The sequence below is a fragment of the Scophthalmus maximus genome, chromosome 18, assembly GCF_022379125.1.
Source record: "Scophthalmus maximus strain ysfricsl-2021 chromosome 18, ASM2237912v1, whole genome shotgun sequence".
Classification (NCBI taxonomy): domain Eukaryota; kingdom Metazoa; phylum Chordata; class Actinopteri; order Pleuronectiformes; family Scophthalmidae; genus Scophthalmus; species Scophthalmus maximus.
In genome coordinates, this window is record NC_061532.1 from 17,962,501 (window position 1) to 17,974,620 (window position 12,120).

A 12,120-nucleotide genomic window follows, 5' to 3' on the forward strand; every position below is an offset into this window, starting at 1 on the left:
ATAATAACAGCTGATTATTAATATCCCCTCTCAGGAGTTTTAAACTGTATATAACAGTGATTGATCCTCCGTTATGATTAAAGTACACAACTGTATTTTCATTTCAGACATGAGCAGCGTCACATCTCTTTAATCAGAAGTAATTGATATTCATAAGTTAACACTATAACCTGAACATAAACACCAGATTTCCATAATGCGACTGAAGCTTCAAAGAATGGCCTTGGAATGCAAAAGGGGCATGTTTTTATTTTTTTTTTCATTTTTATTTCCACAATTGTGCGTCCGTCAGTCTGAACATTGTGCATGAACGTTTCCTCCTTTTGTTTCTGTTCAGGAAGTTATTGTTAATATTTGTCGTAGCTTTTTTTGTCGCTACATTGTGTCATTTTGTTGTTGTTGTTGTTGTTGTTGTTGTTGTTGTTGTTGTTGTTTCACCCTCATCTTCATCTGAATCTCAGCATGTTGCACACGCTGCACTTTTCCTCCTCTCCTTACCAAAATGGGATTCTAATTTTTTTTCGGCAAAAAGTAAATAAACTGTTTTGTCGTGTGAATTTTTAAAAGAGGTAGATATTGTCTTTTGCTATCACGGGCGGTCCTCTCTCTCTCTCTCTCTCTCTCTCTCTCTCTCTCTCTCTCTCTCTCTCTCTCTCTCTCTCTCTCTCTCTCTCTCTCTCTCTCTCTCTCTCTCTCTCTCTCTCTCTCTCTCTCTCTCTCTCTCTCTCTCTCTCTCTCTCTCTCTCTCTCTCTCTGTGTGTGTGTGTGTGTGTGTGTGTGTGTGTGTGTGTGTGTGTGTGTGTGTGTGTGTGTGTGTGTGTGTGTGTGTGTGTGTGTGTGTGTGTGTGTGTGTGTGTGTGTGTGTGTGTGTGTGTGTGTGTGTGTGTGTGTGTGTGTGTGTGTGAGAGAGCATGGTTTGGGATATTTCTTTATCCTTTCTGCTGCATGTTTCGCTGATGTCAGTGTAACAGTAGCACACATACACACACACACGCACCACAACACGTACAAATGTTCTAAAAGGTGATCCTGGTTTTCCGAAGAAACAAAAACAAAATAACAACCCTCACTGTTGTTGTTGTTGTTGTTGTTGTTGGGAATGCAGAGCACACACACACACACACACACACACACACACACACCGAGCCGAGCTGTGACAGTATGAGGGCAGATATTACAGATCTGCTGTGAGATGTTTTCAGACTCTGCTTAACGATTCCTCCCTCATCTTCCTCTTCTTCCTCCTCCTCTTTCTCCTCTTCCTCATCTTCCTCTTCTTCCTCCTCCTCTTTCTCCTCTTCCTCATCTTCTTCCTTCTCCTCATCTTCCTCCTCTTCCTCCTCTTCTTCCTCTCACTCTTCCTCTTCCTCATCTTTCTCCTCTTCCTCCTCTTCTTCCTCTTCCTCATCTTCCTCCTCTTCCTCCTCTTCCTCTTCCTCCTCCTCTTCCTCTACCTCATCTTCTTCCTCTTCTTCGTCTTCCTCATCTTCGTCGTCCTCCTCTTCTTCCTCTTCCTCATCTTCCTCATCCTCTTCCTCCTCCTCTTCCTCTTCCTCATCTTCCTCTTCCTCCTCCTCCTCCTCCACACACTCTTTGTTCTTGACAAACATTTCCAGTGAGGCTGACCACTCTTGCTCCCGACACTCACCCCTTCTCCCAACAGCCGAGTGATCAGCGATTTGTAAATCTGATCACCTTTGTAAAGAAACATCCCTCAAACCCCCGGAAGAGCTTTTCATTGGACGACAAAGCTAATTTAAATTGATTAGACTGTTGGAACCGGAGCATCTCGCTCGAATGTCTGACGGGAATGTGATTAACAGAATTATGTCATAAATAGAAGATCTGTAGCTTTAATAATCAAACCTGAGTTGGAGGATTACAGTACAGATTACAATTACAAATATTAATAAATAAAAGTTCAATATTGTTAATTAGTGATTGTGCAGTTTGGGATTAAAATAGACGTGTTGTGTTAAAGTACTGTCAAACAGAAGAGTCTGAACTGTGACCGTGATTCATCAGGCTGCACATATATTATATAAAAAGCATTGTGGGAAGTAACTGAACTACTGGAAGTGCAGAAGTAAATACCCCCGAGGGGTTGTGGTGCTGTTTGATTCCAGGAGCCAATTAAAGAAAGCAGAAGACGGATGAACGCCTTTGAGATAATTAGCTCCAAAGTTTTGGGAAACAGCTTTTTTTTTCCGCCCCCACAGACGCTTCTGCTCGGCCAATCACATTTCACTGATTATCGGAATTGCCCTTTAAGAAAAAAGAAGAAAAAAAAACAATGATTAACTGATGAGAGATGATGAAGGTTGATATTATTATTATTATTATTATTATTATTAGTTTAGACACAGAAGCCAAATCACACACAAAGAGTTTTTTTTGTCATCCTTAGTAAATGATACATTTGTTATAAATATCAACATGCTAACGTGTAAAGTGAGGCGATGGATGACGCTGCACCAGACGAGACGGATGAAATATAAAAAAGAAGCAGTGAAAGGACCCAGAGTTTCTCTGCTCTACTCTGCTGTGACTTCGACTGTACTGCCCCCCCGTGGACAGAGAAGCACAGGACATATTCAGATACTTATAACCTTTAATATTTGTTCATAATAGTTTTTGCTGTAATTTGTGCAAAAGCCATAAATAAAATCCAAACATTAGCTGCTGTTAGTTTCATGTTTTGTGCACATTGATTAATAAACACAAAACCTATTGTTTTACATATTATAAAAACCTCCTTTGTTCATATAACTTTCCTTATTTACCTAACGAATTCCACAGTGAACCTAATAAGAGGAGATGAACCTTTATTGATCCCCGTAGAGGAAAATCAATTCGACACAACACTAAAACATTGCGGCGCAAAATTAAGAAGAGAAACCGGATCCAAAACAAATAAGATAAAATAGTGCAATTATACACAACAATATGAAAGACACAATTTAAATTATAATTCTGCTATTTTTTTCAGTAAAATACAGAACGTATGAAAATGTTACGTCATTGTTCTTGTGTCCATTAAAAACAGATAATATCTGTTGATATCCATGTTCAATGTGGTGTTTTAAATCAGTGTGTTGGGTTGAAATATAATGTTTTATTTAAAAACGACTAAGAAACTATGTGTTATACTTTTTATATATGATCATACTTTCATATCAGAAATATTACCTCATAAGTAAAATGGTAAATATTTGCCAATTCGATTTATTGTTGTTAAAAATGTGGTGAAGTAGGACTAGAGTTCATCATCACTACATGATGCTATGTTTCAAAAACATGCCAGATGAAACTGGATTATCCCCTGACTTTTTCTTTTCTTTTTCTTTTCTTTTGTTCCTCTTTGATTTCATTTGATTGTTTCTGAAGCCCTCCTGAAACCAAGGACGCCACCATCGACGCGGCGGACGCCCAGCGCCAGGAGTGGTTCGCTCAGTACTTTTCCTTTTGATCGAAACCACAACACCTGCGAAACGCGAGGATTCAGCATGTCGACCGAACTTTGAAAAAGAAAAAAAAAAATCAAACGAGGAACAGACTCAAACAAAACAAAAGAACTGACGGAAAAAGAAGAAAAAAAAAAGAGAAAAACTGACGAAACCATTTGTTCTTTATTGTCATTGATCTGGTTCTGGGATCGATTCACTTTGGATTCAGGCGACGGACGGTGTCACTCAGAAGCTGAAGTCGCTCGATTCTCACCGACCGTCCAACTTCCTGTCGTCGGCTGAGGTGAAGCTGAACCCGACCCCCGACCCCTGACCCCTGACCCCTGACGTCATCACTCTGATCTGATCTGATTTGATAGCTTGATTATATCTTGATTGTTTCACTGTGGACGAGTTTTCTCTCTTAGTGCAGTGACGACGATCATCATCGGTATGTTTGATGTTTATTTCCTTTCTTTACGGTCCTGAACTTACTTTGCAGTTTCTTGGAACTAGACGAAGAAGAAGAAGAAGAAGAAGAAGAAGAAAAAAAAACAGTGAGTGGTGCATTTATCATGCTGCTAGTTGCCATTGTTGGACAACAGTAAGAAATATATATAGATATAAAGAAGTATATGGTAGGTTATTGTGCTCTCTCTCTGTACGTGGGCCCACTGCACACGGCGTCTCGGACGAGGACGGCTGATCCCAGGCCAGTTGTCTTGTGGCCACGCTCCCGTGGACCTGGTCCCGGATCAGCTGCTCCGCTCCGACGCGTCCGTGACCTCGGACGTGGCACCATCATGGCAAGTTTGTTACAAGCTGCGTAGAAGTTTCAGCAGATTTTGGTAGAATATTAAAAACCTGTTTGTATGGTTGTCTGTCTCAACACAGATATAATGATGTCTCACCAATTTTAAAAACAAAAATAGCATATTTTATATTTATATTATAATGTGTATGCTTAATAAATGATTATTGTGACATTTACCCGCGTTTGCCCGTCGTTTTATTTGAATGACTTGGAGAAATGACTTCTTCTTTTTAAATACGAACAAGAAAAAAAGTTTCTGGAGAGATGTAAAAGTATGGAAGTTCATTGACGACAAACATTTGAGTTTTATCTGGAGCTTCGAGCAACAGAAAATTAACCTGCAACTGTTTTAGTCATTTTTTTCAAGCAACAATTCTAAACATTTGACGGTTTACGTGTCACAGATGTGTCGATTTTATTTGTCATATTTGATTGTAAACTAAAGTTTTTTTTGACTTGCTAGTTTAGTAAAACAAGGGATTTGACAGAATTTTGGACTTTGGGGGAAATTAGAGCAGAAACTGCTTTCTAACTCTTAATAGTCTTCAAATGAATCACCAAAAGATAAATGTGACACGTGTTCATATCTGTGCCTGAATGCTCTAGAATCCTAATTGATAAAGCTTGAATTTGTCCTTTGCTTGTTCCATCATTTTGTCATTAATAAACTTCCATACTTCCTTAATCTTTAACAGAGCTACGACTTATTATCTGTACAGTATAATGCTATAAAACATGAGTGGTCTATTATCCATACAGTATAATACTATAAAACATGAGTGGACTATTATCCGTACAGTATAATACTGTAAAACAAGAGTGGAATATTATCTGTACAGTATAATACTATAAAACAGGAAGCTGAAGTTCATCTTCTGTCTTGTTACAGTGAGATTTTATTGCCTCATATTACGGCAGGGTCTGGTCGACTGTTTTACATCTTCTTCATTAACACCAGTTTTACATTTAAATATGAATAATCAATACAAATAGATGCAATGTAAAGGTTTGTGGTCAATTTTAAGATGAAAGAAAACATGTTAGAAATATACTGTTTAAAGACAAAATTAGAGGATTACACAACACTACCAAATATTTTGATAAAGTAGATAGATCCCAGGTACACTTGTGTTCTGGATGTTGTACATTGTGTCACTGAGCGTTTATAGACACTAGACACCAATTACTGCTACGCAAAAATACATATATATATATACTGTATATATATATATATACATATATATACAGTTTATATATATAAAGTTGATAAAGAGGACAAAGAAGAGGAGGAGGAGGTAAATAAGCAAATGGGTCAACGAAGCGTGGCGTGCTCCACACAGCTGTTCAAACTGCAAAGTCATGTTAATCCGGTTTTAATTCCAAATTGTAATTATCAATATAATAAATGTAAATGTTGGGCGTATGGAGACGTATGAGACGTGTCAAAAGATTTTTACATGAGCTCCTCATTATTCATGCGAGGACAGATTGTTCCTGTGAGTTCCCCCGTGCAGTTTCAGAAGTGACCACCAGAGGGCGGCATGACGTCATCACGACGCGCGACACAGCGGCTGAACCGGATAGTAAACAAACCAGACCCCCCCCCCCCCTCCCCGGAGTCGCTTCCTGTCCGAGGTTAAAGATGGCGGCCCCGGGAGCCGCGGCAGCTCCCGCCCGCCTGGTCCAGTACGTCGTGGTCCGGTCGGACCTGGTCCACACGCTGTCGTGGCCGCTGGGGGCCGTGATAACTCAGGCGTGTCACGCCGCCACCGCCGCCGTGCACCTTCACTACTCGGACCCGGACACGCAGCGGTATCTGGCAGAGCTGGACTCGATGCACAAGGTGGTGCTCGCGGTGAGCGCCAGACTCCACTCAAATATCCGCCTATTTAGCGCTGCCTTGACTGTCACTAAACGTACAACGATTATATCTTTTAAATGATTAGAAATAAAAATGTGTCCCAGCTACTTGTATCATTCGGCATTATTTATATTCTAAATAGTTAACGTTTATAAGTGGTAAGCTCCACCTATCCATCACAGTTGCGTGTTTAGCTAATTGATTCTGGGAATCGACGTCATGACGCGTTGCATTCTGGGTAGTGGTCGCCATACTTTAGGAACCACAATCTATTAGCGATATTACAGCAATCACTGATCTCAATGATTATGTCACTTATAATACTGTAGTTTGGCGCTTCAAATTGAAGCCGAATTTAAAAATGTCATATATAAATTATGATCAAGTGGTAAATTATTGTCTAGTAAGGACAGATTTTTTTATAATAATCCATTCGTTTTTAAAAGAGAAGAAAATCTAATGGGGTTTGGTTTTTACAGTTTTCCGTCCACACAAAATTTCCTTCTACTTATTGTAACTATTAGGTCTTTGAAATATTGCAGTTATGAATGCTGTATGATAGAGGTTTTCATTACTAACAAATCCTATATATTTTCTCACACGACTTCCTGTAAAGAAATCTGAAGTGACCTTTTTCTGTTTACAGTATTTATGTATTTATGATGGGCATGTGTGACGCATAAATTCTTTGTTATCTTGACTTAAGTAAGTGTGTGTGTGTGTGTGTGTGTGTGTGTGTCTGTGTCTGTGTGTGTGTGTGTGTGTGTGTGTGTGTGTGTCCAGGCTCCAGACGAGGCCGCCCTCTCCGGCCTGTCGGAGAGCCTGACTCAGGCCGGTGTTTCCCACAAGCTGTGGATCGAGCAGCCGGAGAACGTCCCCACGTGTCTGGCTCTGAAGCCGTATCCCAGGGAGACTGTCCAGCCGCTGCTGCGCAAGTTCAAACTCTTCAAATGACGCAAGGAAGCTCGTATTCATCGACGTCTGTCTCCAGAATGAAGCGCGGCCGTCGCATCGCTTTTCTGTATCTGCATCTGAACAGCTGCAATTCACAAGATTAAAATAAGAAAAAAAACAATCAAATTTGTGAATCTTCCTGATTTTTTTCAAATATTAAATATAAAATATACCTATTGTACTGTGATCATGATTAAAATGATTGACAATGATGACATGACATACATCACGTGTGTGTTGTCAATCAGAATTTACCATCTTACAAAGCGTATAAGGGTTTACTTCAAATATAAATGATCTCATTACCAGCTTTAAATTTGAACATGAAAAATCTCTGTCTCGGCTTTTTATGCTGTGACATGAAATGTAACAGAGCGTTTAGCCTAGATTCAGTTGTGACTCAGCGACTTTTGTGTTTATTTGTGTTCGCACAGTTGTCAGGCAAGAAGAAACATTTGTCATCAGGAGACGGACATGATGAGGATTTTACCAAAACGCCCTTGAACTTCTCCTTGTGGGCGGAGCTAATACACTAATCATGGCACTGAATGAATGATAAAGCATGACTTGTTGTGCAGTGGTTGTAAACGTCACTGTTGTTCAACTGCAGGCGTTCGACCTTTCCCACAGTCCCAACACGACGGGCCTCACCACTGACCTTCACATTTCTCCTCATTTATCTGTGTGTTTGTGTATGCGTGAGACCCGGCAGCCTGGTTATAAACAGTAAACGCCGATATTAGCTACTGTTTTTTCTGTGTTAAAGGTGAAAAAATAAAATGACATTACAGAATGATTTGCCACATTATTTAGGAAATATTAGACAGTACATACTTCATGTGTACATATAGTATTTTTTTATACTGGTAATGACAAATATACACTAAATTACAACATGTATATGCAGCTGACTCGTACCATTTCCTCCTGTGCATGTTTATACCAATAAAAATGATACGCTTTATCTTTATAGCTTTTCTCTTAATGTTACCACCTGCTCCATAAAAGAACAATAAAAATTAAATAAATGAACAATGTCCAGTGGGACCGTCAGCTGATCTAAGATGGTGCCCAGGCAGATAGGGATCATCATTAATATTAATACATTAATAATAAAAAACAGTTGACAAAGACAGTGACATTTGTTTGCCATAAAATATTGAAAAAAGTTCATGACTATTTCTTACAAACGACGATGACGTCGTCATGTTGCTCGTTTTGTCCAAACAAAAAACACAAACGTGAATATTCTACCGACACACGAGACAAAAGTTTAAAAAAACTATTCAATGGTGTACGTGCACGTGTAGAAAAATATGGGTAGTTAAAAAATGTTTCTAAAGTGAGTCATATTTTAAACTCCGCCACCCTCTTCAGGCCCGCTGTAATGAGGTGCCTACCGACAATTATTAACCACAAGAAAATAAAAAAAAACAGACAATAATGATTCGACGGCAGCTGCTAAAATTCCGACCGCCGCCTTTTTCATGAGTCACGACCTTGAACTGTCAAGGAAAAGTGTCGTGGCCGCAGAGGAATTTTAAATGACCAATCAGCATATTACACACACAATGTGATTATGTCTAATTCTCAGAATATCTCCTAAAGACACGCCCCCAAACACACACTCTGAGGATAAACAAGAAAACTAGTGAGAGCACAGGAACAGTGAACGCATCATGTTTATAGTCTCTACACTATGATAGAACAAAAGTCCAAAAAGTCTCAAAAACATTGTTTCATAAAAATATGTCGAATGATTTTGCTCGAAGACACGATTCTGCACGGAATCAACTCCCTATTCTGTGACCTCGACCAAGGAGGTTATGATTTCACCATCATGTCTGTTTGTTTATTTATTTATTAGCAGGATTTTGCAAAATCTACTAAACTGATTTTCCACTTAAACATGGCGGAGGGATGAAGCCTGGGCCGTTAATTTTTTTGTGCAGATTTGTTTTTTCTCTTGCATTTTTCAACAATTTTGTTATTTTTTTCAGGGAATAAAGCAAAACATCTGATTTATGAGATTTTAATATTTTTATGGGGAGGTTACTCTTTTTTTCTTGTTTTATGACAAATCATTTAGGTTATCGGACCACTTCGATCATGTGTGGGGATTGTTCGGCCCTGGCGGAGGTATGCGCTTGTTTTTGCTTTTTTTAAAATTTCTAGTCGTCTCATAGACTTTGTGAAAGTTACAGACCCATCAAACAGAGGGAGGGTCAAGAGGTTCAGGGCCCCACTCTGATCCTCTGGGCCCCTGAACCTGATGCTCTGATCAGTGATTGATCCATATCCATGCCGACTTCTCCTGTCTCCACTGGAAACTGGCATGTGTGCTGGGTCAGTTGTTTGTGCAGGCGGATCAGAGTAGAGAAGGTCAAGGGTGCATATGTGCGAGGAGACAGTGTGGTGCATCAACACAGTCAGGACACACACGCACACAGACACACAAACACAAAGACACACATACAGACACACACAAACACAAAGACACACACACACAAATACACACACACACAAATACACAAGCGTCTCATCCAACACGAACGTCCGATGAACAAGCGTGATCATCATCAGTCACATCTGAAAACCGTACTATTGTTGGAATGCTGATTTTCATTGTCTGTGATTCGCAAAAGCACTTTGTGAAGCTGCTATAGAAATAAAATTACTATTATAATTATGATATTATCTTCATCAGTCACATCTTCATCAACACATCTTCATCAGTCACATCTTCATCTTCATCTGTCACATCATCAACACATCTTCATCAGTCACATCTTCATCTTCATCTACACATCTTCATCAGTCACATCTTCACCATCACATCTTCATCAGTCACATCTTCATCAGTCACATCTTCATCTTCATCTGTCACATCTTCATCTTCATCTACACATCTTCATCAGTCACATCTTCATCCTCATCTTCATCAGTCACATCTTCATCAGTCACATCTTCATCTGTCACATCTTCATCAGTCACATCTTCATCAACACATCTTCATCTGTCACATTTTCATCAGTCACATCTTCATCTTCATCATCACATCTTCATCAGTCACATCTTCCACTTCATCATCACATCTTCATCAGTCACATCTTCATCTTCATCGACACATCTTCATCAGTCACATCTTCATCAGTCACATCTTCATCCACACAGCGGAGTCTTCATCTTCATCTTCATCAGTCACATCTTCATCAACAAAGCGGAGTCTTCATCTTCATCAGTCACATCTTCCACTTCATTATCACATCTTCATCAGTCACATCTTCATCTTCATCGACACAGCGGAGTCTTCATCTTCATCAACACATCTTCATCAGTCACATCTTCATCAGTCACATCTTCATCGACACAGCGGAGTCTTCATCTTCATCAGTCACATCTTCATCTTCATCATCACATCTTCATCAGTCACATCTTCATCGACACAGCGGAGTCTTCATCTTCATCAGTCACATCTTCATCGACACAGCGGAGTCTTCTCCTCCTCCCGGCGGGCGCGCGCCGACGCTCCGCGCGCACGAGCAGCCCCTGTTTGTTTGTGTTGAGCGAGTGGAAATGGCGGAGAGCAGCGGAGACCAGAGCGATCACTCGGGTGTGCGAACGCGAGTCGTCCGTCACTGAAGCGCGGACACGTCCCCCGCCCCCCTGCGACGAGACCCCCGGGAACGTATCTTTTTGTCGCCGTTTCGCTCCCGCCGATGGGAAACGAGTGGGGACGCGGCGTCGGAGGAAGGAGTTGTTGTTTTGGATTTAGCCAAAGGAGGGTTAGCGCGCTAAGCTAACCGCGCTAGCTGCCTCCGCTCGCCCTCACGTCGCGCTGCTGGTTCCGACCACGCACACTTGTTTGTCAACACAAGCTGACGTTGAAAAAGACCCGTTTTTTTGTTTTGGCCCAACGGAGCCGGCTAACGCACAACTTGAGCATCGGTTCTCCCCCCGAGGTGACCCGCTCCGGGGTTCATGACGTGACCGAGCTTCGCCTGACCGCAAACAACCAACAAGCAGCGATCCAAAGCAACTGGATTCATATTAACAAAAGAAGAGGAGAACAAAGTCACGACATCGGACGAGTCCTCGTCGCCAGCGAGCAGCGAGTTAAGCTGGTTAGCACAGTGGGGCTAGCTAGCTAGCAAGGTAGCTAGCTAGCTAACTAACTAACTGGCTTGTTGTGCAGCCCGAGCTGCCCGTTCGCATGGGAACTGGTCGTCCGGCGTGACACCGCGCCCGCCGGCAGGATCGTCATCGCCGGGCAACTTGGACGGACACGCACAGGTAAGGAGAACCGGGAGTTGAACCAGCAACCCTCCCTCCCCAGTAGGTGCATGGCAGCATGTCATCCGGACGGACCGCGATTGAAGTGGCCGCTGCGGCGCAGGGAGGAGGAGGAGGAGGATGTGCTCGGGGCCTCCGATCGCATCCTGACTCATTGTTGATCTTTCCACACACACACGTAAAAACTACCGGGTCCACCGACACCATCTAATAATTCTGCTGACACTGAACTCGGTGGGACGTCGTTGTCCTTTTTTTGCTCCTTCGCCAGCTGCAAAGGAGGAGATCGGGCTGTTATGTAAAAACCAAAACAACAACAACGGCGCGAGCGGCCACTAGGTGTCGCTGCGACGCGGTCGACTCCACCCGCAACTCGGGTCGTGAACGCGAAGAAAAGAGAAAGGACACGTGACCACAGACTGTATATAAACACGATGTGACCTCGTGACAAACAGCATCCGCTCGAGTACACTGTAAAAAAAAAAAACACGCTCACATAACCAACATTACGTCACAGTCAGAGATGACGTTAGCAATCGGCTAATCAGCCAATCAAAACTAGGGCTGCAATAACATTAGTTGTTTGGTCCATCGAACGATGAAAAATGTTGACCGTGTTTCCCAAAACCCTCAAGGTGATGTTGTCGTTGTTTTGTCCACACACCAAAGATCTTCAGTTCACTGTCACAGAGGAGCAGAGAAACCAGAACATATTCACATTTAAGAAGCTGAAATCAGAGAATTTTGACTTT

The 12,120-nt window shown here is 41.6% G+C and overlaps 3 protein-coding genes across 9 annotated transcripts in view; all 3 read left to right on the forward strand.

Annotated features, from left to right (window-relative positions):
• Positions 1–4,436, forward strand: part of fam184ab (family with sequence similarity 184 member Ab) — a 96,200-nt gene extending 91,764 nt beyond the window's left edge. For all 3 annotated transcript variants that reach the window (XM_047328762.1, XM_035618132.2, XM_035618134.2), the window contains one exon: positions 3,388–4,436. In XM_047328762.1, the coding sequence (XP_047184718.1) occupies positions 3,388–3,469 (82 nt within the window). In that variant the 3' untranslated portion in view covers positions 3,470–4,436. The remainder of the gene's footprint in view (positions 1–3,387) is intronic.
• A 1,431-nt stretch (positions 4,437–5,867) lies between these two features.
• Positions 5,868–7,201, forward strand: ptrhd1 (peptidyl-tRNA hydrolase domain containing 1). Its single transcript, XM_035618349.2, has 2 exons — positions 5,868–6,115; positions 6,905–7,201. The coding sequence occupies exons 1-2, from the start codon at positions 5,903–5,905 to the stop codon at positions 7,073–7,075; spliced, it is 384 nt and encodes a 127-aa protein (XP_035474242.1). The 5' UTR covers positions 5,868–5,902; the 3' UTR covers positions 7,076–7,201.
• A 3,269-nt stretch (positions 7,202–10,470) lies between these two features.
• Positions 10,471–12,120, forward strand: part of ncoa1 (nuclear receptor coactivator 1) — a 44,832-nt gene continuing 43,182 nt past the window's right edge. For 3 of the 5 annotated variants that reach the window (XM_047328527.1, XM_047328529.1, XM_035617421.2), the window contains exon 1: positions 10,472–11,368. The gene's annotated coding sequence lies outside the window, so the exon portion shown is untranslated. Of the gene's footprint in view, positions 11,369–12,120 lie in introns of all 5 variants that reach the window. The other 2 variants (XM_047328528.1, XM_047328530.1) reach the window with 1 other exon arrangement.

Excerpts from the sequence above, each read along its gene's own strand:
- ptrhd1 (XM_035618349.2), top strand. The coding sequence starts at position 5,903 with ATGGCGGCCCCGGGAGCCGCGGCAGCTCCCGCCCGCCTGGTCCAGTAC. Across the intron at positions 6,116-6,904 it reads TGCACAAGGTGGTGCTCGCG|GCTCCAGACGAGGCCGCCCT; the intron begins GTGAGCGCCAGA and ends GTGTGTGTCCAG.